The sequence below is a fragment of the Oxyura jamaicensis genome, chromosome 24 (genome assembly GCF_011077185.1).
Source record: "Oxyura jamaicensis isolate SHBP4307 breed ruddy duck chromosome 24, BPBGC_Ojam_1.0, whole genome shotgun sequence".
NCBI classification, from domain to species: Eukaryota; Metazoa; Chordata; class Aves; order Anseriformes; family Anatidae; genus Oxyura; species Oxyura jamaicensis.
This window is the reverse complement of record NC_048916.1, coordinates 5,242,571-5,260,656: the sequence shown is the minus strand read 5'-3', so window position 1 is coordinate 5,260,656 and position 18,086 is coordinate 5,242,571. Positions and strand designations below refer to the sequence as shown.

The 18,086-nt window shown below is 49.4% G+C and overlaps 2 protein-coding genes across 2 annotated transcripts in view; both read left to right on the top strand.

Annotated features, from left to right (window-relative positions):
* The window catches only part of POU2AF1 (POU class 2 homeobox associating factor 1), a 70,596-nt gene extending 64,771 nt beyond the window's left edge, over positions 1–5,825 (top strand). The window contains exons 5-8 of the mRNA XM_035345981.1: positions 2,956–3,083; positions 3,477–3,519; positions 3,610–3,881; positions 4,921–5,825. Of these exons, the coding sequence (XP_035201872.1) occupies positions 2,956–3,083; positions 3,477–3,519; positions 3,610–3,881; positions 4,921–5,232 (755 nt within the window). The 3' untranslated portion in view covers positions 5,233–5,825. The remainder of the gene's footprint in view (positions 1–2,955; positions 3,084–3,476; positions 3,520–3,609; positions 3,882–4,920) is intronic.
* Positions 5,826–8,631: 2,806 nt separating this feature from the next.
* On the top strand, positions 8,632–16,192 carry NFKBID (NFKB inhibitor delta). Its single transcript, XM_035345990.1, has 7 exons — positions 8,632–8,671; positions 8,823–8,969; positions 11,231–11,282; positions 11,465–11,631; positions 11,992–12,108; positions 14,866–15,030; positions 15,429–16,192. Exons 3-7 carry the CDS (start codon positions 11,267–11,269, stop codon positions 15,498–15,500), a joined length of 537 nt encoding a protein of 178 aa, XP_035201881.1. The 5' UTR covers positions 8,632–8,671; positions 8,823–8,969; positions 11,231–11,266; the 3' UTR covers positions 15,501–16,192.
* Positions 16,193–18,086: the final 1,894 nt, after the last annotated feature.

Here is an 18,086-nt window from a genome sequence, read left to right as displayed (position 1 = left end):
TGCTAGCATTATTTTTATTTCTGGAGGTCAGCTTGGGGGGAACCGAAATATGTTCTGCAGACTTTGGTTTTTTTCTTTTTTCTCTCTTTTTTTTTTTTTTTTTTGGTTACTCTGCTTACACCGGAAACTCTGAATAGGTATATTTGTCAGCTTTTACAGTAAATTTCTTCTTCCCCATCCCCCAAACCTGGAGCCAGAAACTGCCATCCCTCCCCACCCTGTCTCTGCAAGGAGGCTCTCTGCAGTCAGTGTGATGACTCAGGGACAGGACACTGCCCAAGAGGGACGCTTCTGCCTCCTGTGCAGGCTGCACTGCAGCTCCTATTTGCTTTGGCAGAGGTGATGGTTTTGCTCAGCATAAACAGCAGTAGCAACGTCTGACTCTGAAATTCTCAGTAAAGTACAGATAAATCGTTTCCAAACATAAATAAATCCCCTGTAAGACCAGGAAAGCACCTTTGGGATGGTCTTCATTTCAGACCTCCTGAGCTCATTCTCAGAGCTATCAGTACAGCTCATGCCACAGCACTTTTTAGCACTGTCTTCATTAGCACTCAGATAAATTAATATCAATTAAAATTTAAAAAGCAAAATGTGAACTGTATTAAAAACCCTTGTGGATTCCTGTATGCAAAATGAGTGACCTTCATTCCCGTTGGTAGCTGCATTTCCAAAGCCACAAGCTCTATGAGACTGCAACCAACCCAAGGTGAAGTCCCACAAGGAATGTCCAGAGGAAGCAAGCGCAGATCATGCAAAGGCTGAAATGCCATCTCCTCCAGCTACTGCTTTAAAGCGTGGAATTTTCCCAATATGCTTAAACATATTTTAGCATACAAACAAAGAAAACAGTTCAACACATAATTGTAGGGTTATCTGCTACCAAAGGTATTTATAATGGCCTTTCAAGATTTCGTGATTAAGTGGTATGTAGTGAGGCAGAAAGAGCCAACTCAGTGGTACAGCACAGCTGAAGGGAAACAAGTATTTCATTTTGGGGAGAAAGTAAAGCAGAAAAGTTCATTCTCTTAAATATTTTTGAGGTTCGCCTGCAGTGTTTCTATTTAGACTCAGTTTTTCTCCCTCCTGGAAGGTGTCACAGAAATATCTCAGTGTGCGTATGACTGCATGTAACTGGAGGAGATGAGCAGAATTATAGCGATTCATCTTGTTCTGTGGTGCAAAGCATCCACATCTTAATCAAAAAATTGGAATAAATGCTTCCAAGGTGGGATAATGCTTGAATTTTAAGGTTTGAACCGGATATCCAGCTGCACTTCATAGACCAAAGGCCTGTTGCGATCCTCAGGAATGGGGACTTATCAACCAGCGTGTTTACAAATCAAAGTGCAGTTAAAAGGGGCAGGTAGCGAGTCCTGCTATCGGTGGTGGTTTTACAAACACGGGGCCAGCTTTGTTATCCTCCGGCCTCCTGCTATTAACTGCCTCCAAATACTTGATGTAAAATATGGCTCAATAATACCGGCTTACGAAGAACTGGGCTTCCTCTGCTTTCATTGCCGCAAGGCTTTGTGATAGGGCTTTTTACCAGGCTCTAGACTTTACTTTTCAAATCGAGGTCTGAGAGGTGCTGTCAGTACAGCTGTCCGCGAAGCTGTGTCCTGTCCCAGCTGGCCAGGCCACAGACCTGCTGGGCAGGCGTTGAACACAGCTCTGTGTGGAGCAGAGGCATGATGCTGGTCCAGGATGGCACAGGTATACCCGCCTGCTCCCAGAAAATAGACGTGCAGTCATAAAACTAGTGATGGGTTAAATGGCTTTCGAAATGACGGTGCTTCTCTGATTTGGTTGTGTCTGTAGCTTGCTTTTAAGCAGAGACTATAAAGTATTCCTCTTGAGTGTCTGATCTCTACTCGTTTATGCATCTACTTGGCCAGCATTTAGGTTATTTAATATGCTGGGTATCTGCTGACCGATCATTATTACGTGCCTGTCAGATAAAGTCAGTCCGAGTTGTCCTTCAAGTGGATGTAAATCACTGCGCTGCCAATCTGTGGCACTGAAGCAATGTAAAGCAGATACACAAAAGTGAAGTCTCAGGAGGAATAAAACGAGCAAGCTATTTTTGCCTGAAGCCTGAAGAAATCAGAATATCGTGCTCAGGAGTTAAGGGAGAAAAAAATAAATAACAAAGTGGAAAATCAAAATTAACACACTGCAACCTCACTGAAGAGAGCAGAATGAAAGTTCAGTCTAGAGACAGTTTGAGGAATAACAGCGATTCCCCCTCTCTTATGTTTTTAATCTAGCTAGTTGATAACTTGTGAAGAGGGGCACCCTTGTGCACATCCCTTCAGACGTGTGGTTCACCACTACCACTCTCGTGTTTCACAAATATAAGAACTGTGTCCACATAAAGAGGTAGGTTTATTGATAGCCATCACTTCTGGGAATGCAGCATTATCCTCTGTGGAGCACCAGCGATCCCTTTTCTGTGTACTACATCCTCCCTGGCTTTCATAAACGTCTGGAGTGATGCAGCTATTTATTATCAGAGCGTGTTCATTACGCCCTGCACCTGATGGGGCCCAGCTCCTGCAGACCATGGCAACACCTGCCTGTGCGGTGGGGACACCGCGGTCTGCTTCCAGACTGTCCCCAGCTCTTGTGCTTTACAAAAGCATTCTGGCAAGAAAGGGGCTGAATCTCCCAGTATTCCTGCAGCTAATTAACAGCTGGAAGGAATTGCAAGCTTACTTAATTCAGGTTGGGTTGTCCTCGTGATCCATCTGTGCGATCGCAGCATCTGAGCAGCAGAGGCAGAGAGGAGACCTCGTACTTCACCTGTTGGCAAAAAGACATCACGAGCTAAGAAATGTGCACGTACACTGCTGTGTCGAGAGCACCCTGCAGACAAGGGGCTGCCATGGGGATTTTGGCCTTTTGAGTGGCAGGAAAGGAAAATAAATGTCACCTGCATCTTTTTTCTTTCAGCTTCTGCTCCAGAACAACAACCGCAGCCTCGCCCCTACCAAGGTGTCCGCGTCAAAGAGCCAGTGAAGGAGCTATTGAAAAGGAAACGGGGAAATGTTCACAACACCAGTACAACGGCAGCTACAACGGTAGGAGAAGAAATAAACTCAGGAGGAATTTTTTTTCTTGGGTAGCTAAATGATTGACCAGCCCTGGCACCAGCTGGCAACACTTCATCAATGAAAGAAATCCTGGAGGTAGTGGAGCCTCACGTTACCTGGAGATACCATTAAATAGATTTCCAATTAAATATTATAAATACATTGAATGCAAATAAAATAAATATGTTTTCATCTTTAAGGTGCTGAGCAGCTTCAGTCACCTTTGACTTAGTTGAAGGGGGAAAGTGCTTTGCACTTGGCAGGATCTAGTTCCTAGGAACAGAAGGTGGCTTGGGATGTAAGCAACTCAGTGCTTCTGAGAAGGGCTTGAATGTAATGGTCATGGTTTTAATCCCTGGATGTTTTCCTTCTCTTTTCTAGGTTGTTTTGCCCCATCAGACGCTCCCTTCCTATTCACCAATGGGTAATGGTTTCCTGCCTTTCTAATTGTTTGTCAGCACTGCTGCAGGGAAAGCCACACTGGTCTGAATTGCAATTCTCTCCTGTCTTTCAGGCCAGCCGTGCATCGATATGGACGGTGCTGCCCCCGCGTTGCCTGGGACAGATGAAGGAGCACTCTGTTCTGGCTGGCTCTCCCAGCCCTCACCCACATCCTTGCAGCCTTTAACCCAGTGGACCCCTTACCCTGACTACGTGTCCCACGAAGCAGTCAGCTGTCCCTACACCGCCGACATGTACGTGCAGCCGATGTGTCCCAGTTACACGCTGGTTGGACCCTCGTCTGTTCTGACTTACACTTCTCAGCCACTGATCACCAATTTTGCAGTAAGTCCAAAATCCCTGGGTATAAATGATGGCCAAGTGCCTACCTTCCAAGAAACGTCATGGGGAGTTCAGGATGTAATTTGTATAACTCAGTTGTTGTAATGTCATTTGTTCTTGCATCCATGGCACATCGTTTTTATAGTGTAAGCCCTTCTGTACTGAGCTGGAGTGGCTTGAAGGGGACAAAAAGCTGCAGCTGTATTAAAATCAGAGACCCCACTGCCATTTCTCCAGCTCTCTGGAGTGCTCCTGCAGCACTCTCCACGTTATTAACACACAGCCCCTTCATGCTGTTGGCCTGGGAAATGAGTCCTCTCCCACCACGTCAGCAGCAGGGCTGCCGTTGCCCCAAGTTTGTTCAGCTCTGCGAGCAGTTATTTACTGTAGGGGAACATTGGACGTGTTACTTTTACTGTTGTCATCAATTCCAATTTAAGGAGGTGTTCTTCAGCGTGGATTTACAATTGCTGAGAAAGCATCCTTCTGAGTGGGTTTCCTCGATAGCTGATAAATGCTGTCGTGGGGACAAGTACTTGGGACGCAGTCTCTCCAGAGATCCGAGCAGTCTTCAGGGGATTTTTCGCTATTTAATTCCAAACTTTTAGCAAAGTAAATGGAATGCTAGGAAGCATCCACTGGGTGGACCAGGAAGATTACTTGGAGATAAGTTTATCATAGTTTATCATGGAGATAAGTTTAGCATTTGCCTTGCAAGAGGTGCTGCCATTGAAGGCCGCATTCAGCGCAGGGTGTAGCTGTCTCATGGGCTTACCCTGAGGGTGGGAGCGGGAACAGAAAGCTAGAGGGAACTTGCCGTGAGTGTGAGCTGCTGCTCACAAGCACCTGGGACACCCACAGCCACCGCTCTCATGGGAGCCAGCGTGGGAAAACTGTCACGCTGGTGTAAAGCTTTACCCAGAGGGACAGGAAAAGGGATGTTAAAAGTGAGACTGAGCATCCTTCACCTCCTTTTGCGTCCTCCCCCTGCCCCACCTAACCAATTGTTTGATCTCGTTTCATTTCTCTCCCACTTTAACAGCCCCGAAGCGCCACTCCAGCCGTGGTGCCGCAGCTGGAGGTGTCGGATCAGCAGCCGCCCCTCACGTACTTCCCGTGGGCACAGCCCCTCTCCGCACTGCCAGCCTCCACCTTGCAGTACCAGCCGGCTTCTTCCACGCTCCCTGGGCCCCAGTTTGTGCCCTTGCCCATCTCCATCCCCGAGCCAGCCCCCCAGGAGCTGGAGGACGCCCGACGGGTCATCGGCACGCTGCCCATTGAGAAGCTGCTCCTAGAAGACGAAGACAATGATACGTATGTTTTAAACCACGCTCTCTCTGTTGAAGGGCTTTAAGTTGCACATCTGGGGCCTGATCCTCGCTTACTCAATGCTCCCCTTGGCGTCACAGCGAGTTTTGAGTACAGAGGAAAGCAGGCCAGGGGGTGGGGGTGGGAACTCGGCTTGGGATTTTGTTGTCCACCTCTAGCACGCCGTGACTTGTGCGTGGAGTGAAACTCGCTTTGTCCTGGGGCCCAGCACAAGAAGTCTGTGCTGTCACAGCTCCTGCCGCCTCTCCCAGGCAGGCTTCCAGTGCCGCATAGTTCTTGTGCTCAGCCTCAGCACGAGGTGACTTTCATCCTCAGACACAGGGCATGGCCTAAAATCAATAACCCGTAGTGTAGCCATGGCCAGCTGTAGTGTTTGGTGAGGGTACCTCGCCTCTAAATATTGGCAAGTCCTTTTTCAGAGGACCGCTTTCTAGAGCTCAGTGTAATGTCCTGTGTGTGTCTTTGCCCTGTCCATGAAGGAACCTCTTCCTGATTTAGGTGACTAGAAAATATCTTTGGGGCCTAAATTGAGATTTTTCTTGTCTAAGTTGAATTGTCCCTTTGGAAAACAAGAAAATGTAAAGGGAACATTTGCTGTACTGGTGCAGATAGATGCATCGGTCTACTGGCAGTGCAGCTGGACAGCCCTGTGCACAGAGCAACCCGAAGTGGGCTAGGTGAAACATCTGATTTCACGGGAAGGTGAAACTTGAAGGTCTCACCTTGTCTGTTACTGCAAGACAGACACGCAGGTGTGCGACAGGGCTTTGGAGTCCTGGTCAAATCCAACGGACAGATCCTGGGCCCACTGAACTCACCAGGAGTTCGGCGTGAGTCAGGATTGCACGACATGGCCCAGTATCAGGAGGTGATTGAGAAGACAGGGTCTCCCAAAATCTGGCCTTCGGTCTAACAACACGCTCATGGCATTACTGTTAGCTGGCAATACTTTCATTTCTTCTGTAGCATTTGAGCGTGAAGTTGGTGATGTGCTGAGACAGGGGACCTTAGTGACCTCTCTTGTGCCTTACTGCTACGGAAAGTTTCTCCGCTGTAGTTTCCCAGGTTCACAGGTGCACACGTTTGCTTTATGGCTTTCTGGTTTTCTTTCCTGGAGAATGAGCAGCTTTACCTTTTCCTCTGACGCAACTGTAAATATTCCTGCTGATGTTCAGGAGTGCCATGCCACAAACAAACATACTTGCAGGAGATGTTCCCCCTTCTAACTTTGTTTATTGTTTTCTTAAAAAATGAGGGAGTCTTGACTGATGAACACAATTTCTCTGGGTTTTTCTGCTTTCTAAAGCCCAGGATCTGTAGTTGATTTTAGTGTTTGCAAGACTATGCAAAATAATTTATTGCACTGTTTATTACCTGGTGCCCAGCACTCCACTTCCCACCCAGGCAGTATTTCAAGTAACTTTACGGTTTATGCCTGAGTGAGGTTTGCAAGCTCACAACAAAAGTCTTGAGGACTTGTAAGCATATTTCATTGTTTAATATTAACAAATCTGGTAGACATGAGCAATAGATCATGTAAGTGATCATAAAGTCATTTGGAAGTAGCAGTAGTTGAGGCGCATTGACATTTAGTGGCTTACATTTGCAGAAAAACCCAGCAAAGAAATTAATCAGAAGGAGCTTGGTTCACCACTGGTTACTCCAGTTTTATAAGCACAGAGACATTCAGTAGGTAAAGCTGGGGTAATGCAGCTGTGAACCAAGCCTGTGGTTGCTAAGATTGCTTTTAAATTTCTTTCACTTCAATGTATGTAAATTCTGTGTGTGGATATAAAACAAAGATGAACTGTTTCAGAATTTCTTTCTGGGTTGTTCTGGTTTAGAAAAAGACAAAATCTTTTCCAATAAAGATCTACGGTAACTTTCATATGCCTAGAGTGTTTTATTTCCTGTCCAAAAGCATAACCCAGCATTGGTTCAGCAGTTAGTCAGCTCAACAACTGTGCAGAGGCTAGAGCCACAGATCAGCTGCTGGGCTTTCTGCTTGTTTTGCACATCAAGGCAGACTAAAGAGGAACCCCATGGTCCAGATGTGGCTTGGAAGCAGTATTTGCTCACGTAGTCATTACTCACACAAGCACTCCTGCTGCTCGGGTGGTAGTTTGATCCCTGTTACCCTCCATCGGTGTCCCTGGGGATGTGAGTGTGCAGTCAGAGCTGATGCTGAGCTTGACTGAAAGCTCTAGAGCAGCCAGGAAGCTGCCTTTCTACTTCCTGAAGTGGTAAGGGATTGTTCTGGGCTACAAAATCACCTGGGGAATCACCCCCAAACAATCACCCGTTGTTTTCCCGCGGGCAGAGGGGAAGTGCACAGCTCCCCACACAGCCAGGCATGCCTGGTGCCCTGGAAATGGGCCGTGGAGGGGTGGAAGTGGCACATAGCTCTGTGCAGTTCTCTGCAGCTCCAGCCGTAGCATTTCCCACATCGCCATGTCACCAGCAAGCCTGTCACTGCTATGGGACGTGACAGCTCTGTGTCTTATGCACAAGGTAAGGACATGGTCCACCCAACAGCAGTTTTAATAGAGTTTAACTGGCTCAGTTTACAAATACCCTGATGGAAGGGGCTGTTTGTACCTCTGGGTGGTGAGATGTCACCAGTGCATCACCCCAAACAAGTGAGAGCATGTGATACAACACGCTGGGCCCCAGCACAGGGCTTTGGGGAGGACTCGGGTACCTCCTGGCACAGGGGCAAATCTCACATGAAAGTGCTGAAGTGGAAAGGAGACAGCACGTCCAAGCTCAGGAGTGCTGAGGGCTCTTGAAAGTAGCATTTATTTTGAGGTAGGAAGCCCGTTTCCGGGGAGTCGGTGATTTCAGTGTCAAGCCCTTGGGGTTATGGCATGGTCTGGGGGCTGTCTGGGTATAAACCCCCCAAAGCAGCAATGATACCCTGTAAAACCCTTTGCTCCCAGGGCCAAGCAGTGATCGGTGTCTTTATTTACTGTCTTAGAATTCTACATATTTATGCAGCTAAAGGTATGAGGGCGTTTGCGTTGGCAGCTGCAGAGCGCATGAAAGAGCTGCGAAGACTTGATGCCAAGGAACACCGAGGAAAGGTAACGTGGACCATCTTCTCCTGCAAACAGCAGCATTTGGGATGGGCACTGACTTTGCATGCCTGAGGGCAAGCGATGCCACGAAAATCCACCTCGGCCCCTCTGGTACTGCGGAGGAAGCCTGGGGCAGTGCCATGCCTTGCCTTGGTGCCCCTGGAAGATGCCAGCACGTTGGCAGCAGTCTCTGAGGCTGAAGGTTTTGTGAACAACTGATTAATGCCAGCAGTGCTGCACCTGGCATAAATAATGTTTTGAAAACGCCAGGCTTGTGTTGTCAGCCAAACTCGGGCTGCAGCACACTAGAGGGAGCTCTGAGGAGCTGAGAAATGTCCCCTCTGACATGATGCCGTGGTCCTGATACATGGCATTCAGAATCTGCCTGTGAGCAATCTTCGGCTTGTGCACCTTTGGCCTTCTAGATACCGTTCAACCCAGTCTGCCTCTCCCTTTCTCTCTCTCTCCTCTCTCTCTCTTTTTTTAATGATGCTTCTGCTTCTAGACTCTCACAGTTTTTCTGCTGTGCTATTTTCAGACTCCTCTGCTGGTGGCTGTCACGGCCAGGCAGCCAGCTATTGTCTATGATTTGATCCAGGCAGGAGCAGATGTCAGTGCTGTAGACAACAAGGGGCAGTCAGCCTTGCACCTCGCTGCAACGTATGGGTATGCCCAGGTCCTTCAGGTAGGAAAAGCTTTTATGGTTTTAATTGCTAGCAATATAAGCCTACATTAACGTCTCAGTATCAGTGTCTTTAAATAACAATCGCAGAAGGTGTCAGTAAGCAACGAAGACGTACAAAAGTCTCTCCTTCCATCGCTGTGTTAGGAATTGTCTCCTAAGGATATTCCTGTTTTAGGATTATGCTCACAGCTAACATCAGCTCCTGTTAGGGAGGGAGTAGCTCTAGCTTGTTCAGGGGGGAAATAAGTTCTTTTTGCAGACCATGGCTCTCAGGTGCAGGCCAGGCACAGTGGGCTATGCTTGAGCCCTGCTGCCTGTGTTGGAGCAGGGTCCCCAGGGGCTGCAGGCAGCTGTGGGCTGTGGGGAGAAGAAGCACCAATGCCAGGCCAAAACCCTCTCCGTGAGCCCAGCGTCAGCCAGAGGCGAGCAACAAGCCGTGTGCAGGTCCAAACCAGCTGAAGGGAGAGCAGATGTGACCCTGGAAACAGGGACAGAGCAGGCACAAAATAGGGCACATTTTTCACATTTAACGCAAAACCAAAAGTCGTTCTGGAAGATTTGCCTGGGCATGGGAGAAACCAGATGCTCCTGTACGGGCAGAAACTTCTAGAGCTTTCACAAGCTACCTGACCAGAGGGGGAGACATACGTATGACCACACCTGTAGGACCACGGTCATCTTGTGTAAGCCTTAGTGCCCCCCAGATCTTTCCATGGACAGGGTCTAAATGTAAGCAGTGTGCCAGCCGGGCTCTGACAGCCCTGAAGAGCAATTTGGCGCAGTAGAAAAGGCACTGTGGGCAATCTGGGGAGGGATTACACAGCATAGCTAAGCATGTTGGCGTGTGGCTCTTCACTGTGTAGCTTTTGGCCATAAAATAGAATTAAGAAAACGTGCCTGCCTTGATTCGTGTCAGGGCTGCTTACAGGCAGCCCCATTGCAGAGCTTCAGTGCAGCAGCAGGGCTGCCGAGTTTACCTGCGGGCTGGGCACGGGGCACGGGGTCCTCTGAGGATGAGGAAGGTGTCGCTGGAGGTGCTGCAGGATCCCTGGCACGCTGGCAGTTTGCTCCAGCATTCACGAGCTCTGCCTTGCACACATCCTGCGCTAAGTCCCGAGCAGGCAGTTAATGTGTAACGTCACGAGTTCCTTGGAAAACAGGTGTTTCGTTCCATGGGGACAAGTGGTTTACATTCAGATGATTCCATCAATGCCTCCCGGAGTGCCTTATGGTAGAAATGCATCTTTTTTTTTTTTTTTCTTTTTAATACCTGTGAAAGGGAATGAGAGGGAACAAGGAAAAATACACACAGCTTTGGGGTCAAAGCCATGCAGTGCTACAGGGTTTCTTTTGTTTTGTTTTGTTTTCTAATGGCTTAAGCATCTAATCTCTAATCATCAGGCAGCCCAAAGCTACTTGTCAATATTTGAGCTGGATATATTATATTGTTGTTATGATAAGAGAGCACAAGCCCTAACGTTCCTGGATAATCCTCCTGCACCTTGTCCAACTTGACGAGGCTCTGGATGAGTCACGGCGCTGCATCCTCAGCCAAGGTGCTGCCATGGGACCAGCTCGCTTGGTTCACTCAAGAGCAAAAAAGTGCTGCTCTGTAATAATTTAGACAAGGAGCGACTTGGCTGCATCCCACCAGATCTATAAGTTTCTTAAGTTAGAGATTTTAAGCTTTTCACTCTGCAAAACCCAAGCAGCCACTGTAACAAGCTGTGGCTTCAGCCTGTCGCACATTTAAAAAATAATAATAATGAAAAATAAACCCAGCCTGAGAATTTCTGCTGTCAGCAATCTTTTAGGTAATGAAGTTTTACTGTACATATCGGGGAGAGATTTTCATTTCTCCTTGCCAAGAATAACTCAGGAGAAATACAAACTGGTGTTACAAAGGCATACATTTGCTTAATCCAGGGTGAAAGTGGGGAGACTAGCACCCTTGAGCTGAGTTTTACTACTAGGGATTGAGAATCAAATAGGATCTAACAGGATATCATACCTAGATGGATCTTAGAGAACTAGGGAATATGATCATCTTGTGCAACCCTGAATGTCCCTGTTAAGGAATAGGATTCACAGAGCCAAAGCTCTTCTGTCAAACTGCTTAACTTGCAGTTAGAGTATAATTTTGTTTTGTTGTGTATCACACACATACACACACACAGCTTCTGTTAGCTCTAACTGCTTTTAGCCTGGACAATGTTCTGCTGAACTAAAATTCTCCTTTTCTGTTTCTCTGTCACTTCTAGGTTATACTGTCGCTAGGTTTTCCTCTTGATTTAGAAATGAAGAATTTTGAAGGTGAGACTCTTTGTACAAATATTTTATCATGATGGTAAAAAAAAATGTATCAGGGATCAGAGAAAGATCTAGGGCCTTAAGAATACACTTACATACGTTGTCCCTGCAAGCCCTTACATCCTCTCTTTCCATCATTGTCTTCGCTGGGGCTGTCGTCACCTCCCTCCCTCCCTGTTTTCCAGGCCATACCCCCCTGCACTGTGCCGTCCTGGCCCACAACGCCCTGCTGCGGGAGCAGGGGCACCCAGGGGTGACGAAGGAGCAGCAGGAAGGTCTCCAGCACCAGAGCGAGGAGCTGGAGAGCTGCATCCAGCTCCTGGTGCAGGCGGGAGCCTCCATCTACAGCCGGGTAGGGAATCGCTTCTGTCTGTCCCTCAGTCATCCCTGTGCTGTTCATTTGTATGAACTCTGACACTTGTGCTGCACTCAAAATATCGAATTGGAGGAGGAATGAACTGCTGGCAGAAGGAGCAAGCCTGTTTCCCTCGCAAGGGACTGGTTGCAGAGTCAGCTCCTGCCTTTTGGGGTTGCTTCCCCGCAGCCTGAGCCAGAGGCTGGGCATTCAGACGGGTGCTACAGGGCAGGAGGTACCTCGGTGCTGCCCCTGAGCTGCAGAGCTGGCCTGGACGCCTTTCTGCTGGGTTTACATAATGGCTTTAAGTTGTCCTGCAGGACGTTTATTGTGCTTTGTTTCACTGTCTGTAATTAGGATGTGAAAAGCAACAAGACAGTGCTGCATTACACAGTCCAGGATGCGAACATCTCCCTGCTTAGGTACTTCCTGGAGCTGAATGCTTTCAAGTCCAGGGATTTTGTCAACAGCAAGGTGAGTCAGGAGGTGCCTGAACGGGGTCTGTGTGCCAATGTCTGGGCAGAGGAGGTGCTGTGAGCACCGAGCTGCCTGCAGTGATGGGCTGCAAGCACGTGGAGCCATTGCGGGATCTTTGGGGTCCTGCAGAAACCAGACACTCTCTTCCCACGTGCATTTTTCTGGAGGGAAGAGAGCAACAGCTCGTGATTCTGAACTTGTTTTTTGCCCTGAAACTGCATTTTCCAGTAAATAGGTACCTCACCTGGCAACGTGCTTGAATTGCCGTGAAACACAGGTGCCTCTGCCAGCAGCAAAACTGACAGGAGAGCAGCAAGGCAGGGAAGAGAGGGACGTGGGAAGTGGTTTCTCGAGGAGGAATGCAAGCTTCATTACGCTAGGCCGAAGATTGAGAAAACAGATCTGCAGTGATGCAACGGCTTGCTGTTGGCAGCAAAATGACACCGAGAGACGGCCACTGAGGGCTGTGTGTCGGTGACCTTTCCTCTCGGATGTGCCATGCACAGTGAGGGACAGAGCTCCGTGTCAGGGCAGGGAGATGGGGACTTTGCCTCGTTCTTTGCAAGTGTTCTGGCTCTGTTTGTGCCGGGACACAGACGGGTTATTGTGACGGCTCTCGGTTTGAGCAGGGAGAAGCCAAATATTTACAGGGCCCACAAATCTCCAACAGCTGTTGGGAGCAGTGAGGGAGGACAGCCAGATGCTGCTGGCAGCGAGGCGGGGGCTGAGCTGGGCCAGCTGAGAAACCAGCTCCCCAGAGAGAGGCAGGAGCAGGCAGGAGCCTGGGCACCGTGGCAAGCAAAAGGCCTTTGGGAACTCAAGGCCCTGATAAATTCATGGCTCTAGGCACTCCCTGTAGCCCCACTTCCAGACCTGGAGATTTGCCAGTGTGGGTCCCTGGGTGCAGTGTCCCCAGGATGCAGAAAACAAGCTCGAAGCCCTCCCAGTGCTGCTGTTACCACCCCCGCTGCCCCCCACTTCACCTCGGAGAGGAGGAGGCCAGGGCTCCCTGCGCTGAGGGGGCAGTGCATTTGCTTTGCATTTCAAGAATTTCACAGGCTCTCAGCCTTGCATTCCCTAGCGCATCCACACGCCTGTGTCCCACAGAGAGGAATCAAATGTTTGCTGCTGACACAGTTCTTACTGGGAAGCAGAAACTGGGCAGCTTCACATTTATTTTCAGGTTTCTGTTGGACTGTAGGAGAGTTTTGCTTTGTGTGGGTATAATTGCACTGGGGTTTTGCTTTTCTGTGAGGTGAAAGGCCTTATGCTTTCACTGCATTCTTGCTGTATCTTTTAAGACCCCTTAGGCAGGTGCTATCTTGTCCGTGGGAGTCTGCTCTTGTCTCTTGATCGCAGTCCTGTGAGAGCTCCAGGCTGCGATAGCATCTCCTGGAGTCTCCAGTCTTGTTGCTGAGATGCCTGGGACGGTGAGAAATGTAACGGCGAGGCTGGCTGCTCCCCATCCTGGCGTTTTAGCCCTTCCAAGTATGACAAGAAGAAAATGGGGATGCTGTGTTTTGGCTTCCCTGGCTCACCCTCTGCTTGCTCTGGTTGTCTCCTTCCAAATCCAATTCCTTGGGGATTTTACAGTGAGAAAAGCACTGGGGGCTTTGAGGTATTTTTCTCCTGAAGGGTTTCTAGAGCCCAGATGTTGGTGCTCTGAACTGTTGTCAAACGTAAGTCCCATTAAAGTCAGCAGAGAGGCTCCAGTAGAGAGCCAGATTGCGCTGGTCTCAGCCTCATGCCTGGATTTGGAAACCATCACAGGCTTCTGCCACAAAGATGCGGCAAGAAAAAAAAAAAAAAAAGATGTTTCCTTTTTAATAAGAAAACCTATAAAGAGTTTGTAAGTTATCCCTGGACTTTATGGGATGGTAAAATCGACAAGGATCTGCTTGTTCAGGGCTTGTAAAAATGCCTTGACTGAGAATAGTTAAGATTTCCATCCTAATGTCCTGTTGTGTTTGGTGCTTCCACGTCCCCCCATCTCTCTGGGAAGCAGACCCTGAAAGCCCCAGGTATCCCTCTCAGCACTATGGGCGCAGGTTGTGCCCAGCCTTTCCAAGGGCACAAGAAACATGCGATCGCCTCGGAGAGGAAAAAACACGCAGCTGCCGCAGCGAGACCCGGTGCAGACTAAAAATACCTCGCCTCCTGCGTGTGCTTGCGAGCTCCTCCTTGCTCAGAGCCGTTAGGGGTCATACCCCAGTGGGCAGGGGTGTGTGTTTGGGGTGCCCCAGCTGCAGCCCCCGCGGGGTGCCCCACGCCTTCTGGTGGCTCTGCAGCTGGCCTGGGGCACAGAGCCGTGCGAGGACACGGCTGCAGCTCCTCGGCCTTGCCTGGCACCTCTCGGAGCAGCTCTGGGTGACGCCGGGGGTCTGGGGACATGGGGGGGCTCACACGGTCAGAGAGGATGCCTGGGGATGCACAGTTCAGCGGGGGCTGAGTGGGGAGGAATGCTGCTGGTACGGGGCTGCCTGTTAGCCCCGAGGTGCTGCTGTGGCCAAGCAGCTGTACCCAAGATCAAAGCTGTGCTATTCTATCACGCACAGAAACCTAAATCCCTAAATTTCCTCCGTGAGCAGCCATAAGTGGGAAACACAGAACAGGGACACTCTCTCACCTCCAGTTAGGAAATGGCATGAGGTTTCTTCATCTCGTTTCACAAGTCTTCACTGCGAGGGCAGTTGTAAGCAGGTGGCACAGCTTCTCAGAAGGTTTCTCTTATTTGTTCTTCTCCGCTTGCATTAGGCTCATGGCAACACAGCTCTGCACATGGCAGCTGCACTGCACTGCGACAAGAACCAGAAGGAAATCATCCAACTGCTCCTCGACCACGGGGCAGACCCGAGCATCCGAAACTTGGACAACGATCAGCCGATCCACATGGCTCCTCCTGGGAAAGCCGGGGACCAGGTACGTTCCCGACACGTCTGTCCTTCCCGGGGGAAACTGAGGGCATGTCCTGGCCAAGCTGTGTGACGTGGGTCTGAGGGTATAGGCTGGGGGCTCCCCACTTCACCAAATCCCAAATCAAGGAGCCCAAAGTGTGCGTTAGCGGGTACTCCAAGCACATCTGGGGAGCTATCGATGTATAGTTCTTTCATGATGGCAGCAAGACTCAAATGAAGATCAAGTTTCATGCCTACAGGCCTGAAAAGGAGCTCACGTTGGTGTCCAAAATGTTTATATGTGCGTACATATTCATATACATGCATATAAGTGTATGCGCATCTGGGTGTCTGCACGCAGCCCGTGTGTGCACCCACCACAGTTTCACCCGGTACATTATAAACTTTTGCATTTTTTGGCAGATCAGGCTTTTGCTGAAGAAAGGGAAAATTGCATCTGCATTTATTTCCTGCCGCCGAAATGCCAGGTCCTAGGTTGCCTGCGCTGTCTGGAATGGTTTCAACTTCAGCTTGCTGATCGCAGAAAGCCTCCTAAAAAACCCTGTGAGGACGGTTAATCGACACGTCTGTGCCCCTGAAATCTTTAACCCCAAGTGGGACGACAGCGTTTCTCAACCTGTGGCCTGGGGACCGTGAGTAGCACGTAAGGTATCAAGAGATGAAATTGGAAATGGTTGAGAGTTTCATTTTGTAATGACCCTGTTCCATGAATTAGCAAAGATTTGGAGTACAGCCACTCTTTGGCTTGGTGGCAGTTGAAACCCTATGGTGGTGGCAGAGCACAAGGTGGTCCTTTGGCTGTAAAAGGTTGAGAAATGCTGCTCGAAGACAGGCTCGCCCTGTTAGGTCCTGTACGGAGGTACCGGGTGAAATGCTGAAGCCTTTGTGATGTGCAATTACCTGCGTTGTTCCTGCTAGCCTGGGAATCCTGAACCTGAGGGAGGGAAAGGACTGGATGGAGGAGGTCAAGCTAGCCTGGGGAGCTTTCCGCGGTGTGGCATGGCCATATTTCCCCTGAGGGAACAGGCACCTGAGCTCAGGGCCTCCAGGGGAGGGTTCCTGCAAGCTGCCGCTATCCCGTTTCTCAGTACTTTGTGGAAGAAAGCTGAATCAGCCGGCCAATGCCACTGATCCTCGCCCCACCCCGAGAAAGGAAAGCAGACGCTTGAAGTGAAGGATACCTCTGAGATGTCCGATCCGATCCCAGCCTCCAGCTCTGATGGCAAAGAATAATGTTGTGAGAGCACCTCAGAGCAAGAAGCTGAACTCCCACTGGAGCTAAAGCCTGTGCTGCAGACGGAGCCTTCCTCGGGGACCTGCAGCAGCTTTTAGGGGGGACAGGGCAGAAAGCCTTTAAGCCACGTGGGGCTGTACCGAGGGTCGGAGGGCAGCGTGGCCAATGCTCGCCTGTTCCCACTCCTGCCTAAGGGGGCATGTTAGTAAACTCTTATTCTTTCTGTGAAATGATTTGTAAATTGCTGTGCAATCAGCTGGCAGCGGTGTCTCTGCCGGGTCAACAGGAGTGGAGGTAAATGCCTCAAGGGAGTGAAAGCTGTGTTTCGGTAACCCTTGCACAGGGGGTGCCTCATCTCCAGTGCACGTTCTGAATCTTGCTGCTTTCCTAGTCTTGCACAAGTTACTTTTCTTCTAACAGGGCTGAACAATAAGGCGAAGGGCAAATCCCTTAAATCACTGCAGTGATTTCCTTGATCTGACTAACTCAAAGAGACGAGGTTCTTAAGCAGCTGCGGGTCGTGCAAACCTGGTCTGTTCAAACAACTGCTTGAACAAAAGCTCTTAAGAAAAGCAGGTATCCTGATCAGAGATCTGACTTCGCCAGCCCTCCTCCTTGCTGTTTTGCTACTGCTTCTCACTACATCACGTCGACAAACCTGCCAAAATCCTCTGACAAAGGAGCAGACGTATTTGCATGTGTTTGCATAAATTTGCATGCATCTGGGCACAGGCCACCTAAAGCATGTGCTTTCTTACATTGAAGGGATGCTGTAACAAACCCCAAATCGAGTGAGCACTGCAGTGGTGATTGTCCAGACAAATGGTCAATAAATTATCTCTTTCTTGATCTCGCAAGCAATGGAACTGTAAAACCGTGACTGGCACTTGGCAAGTGAGGCACCCAGGAAGATGTAAAAAGCTTTTTGCCATCTCGAATTGCCTGGGAGGTGACCTGTTGTAGCAAGACAATAAATACACGAGCTGTTTTCTAGGCTGTCTTCTGTCTTTATTGTTTCACCTGCCTGCCGTTGGGCATTTAATGCATCGGGGCTGTGTGAGCACCACCTGCAGAACATCAGGGAAATATCGGTCTGGGCAGGGGGGGAGGGATGCGGCCTCTCCCAAAGCAGCACCCTGTGTCCCTTGGAGGTGATCAATGAGATTTGCAGAGGGAAGATCTCGACTGCCACAGGAAGGATTGGGTGTCTCTGCAGACATCCCCGTGTTCAGCTTCCCCAAGCTGGTGCACCAGAGACCTGCTCTGAAGCTGCCCACGATCACCAGGCCGTTCCTATTGCCTTTGGACTGGGTCTACAAGCCAGCTGGCGGCTGCTGCCTCCCCCTGCACGTAAAGCACCTTCCCCTTCCCTGCCCAGCCAGCCCCTTCCTGGCCTGGGCGTCAAGAAAATCCATTTGGGGGCTCAGAAGTGGCCTCCGTGTGAAGTCTGTGCTGGGGTGAATTTCGCTGATTTGAGTAGGATCTTTGTATGTGAATGTTTTGTGACTGCTAAGGGGAATGTACCTTCTACGGGTTTCGCAGCAGCACTGGCGGCGTCATACCCCTTTATTTCCACAGTTTATCTCTTCCTACCTGTGGCTTTGGGTAAGCTGCTGATCACAAAGGCTGGTTATCACTAAACAAACGTGCTCAAGTGGCACCATGGAAAAGTCACCAGTGGTTGGCAAGGAAAACTTTGTGATCAAATATTCTGTGTAACTGCTTAAGGACCTGAAAATAAGAAGCTTTTATTTTTTTTTTCTGGAAGTGCAGCTTGCTTCTGGAGTGATTCCTGGCTGTTCTAAGAATGGGGTGATCCTGGCTTT

Excerpts from the sequence above, each read along its gene's own strand:
- NFKBID (XM_035345990.1), top strand. Across the intron at positions 11,632-11,991 it reads GAGCCTCCATCTACAGCCGG|GATGTGAAAAGCAACAAGAC; the intron begins GTAGGGAATCGC and ends GTCTGTAATTAG. Across the intron at positions 12,109-14,865 it reads GGGATTTTGTCAACAGCAAG|GCTCATGGCAACACAGCTCT; the intron begins GTGAGTCAGGAG and ends CGCTTGCATTAG.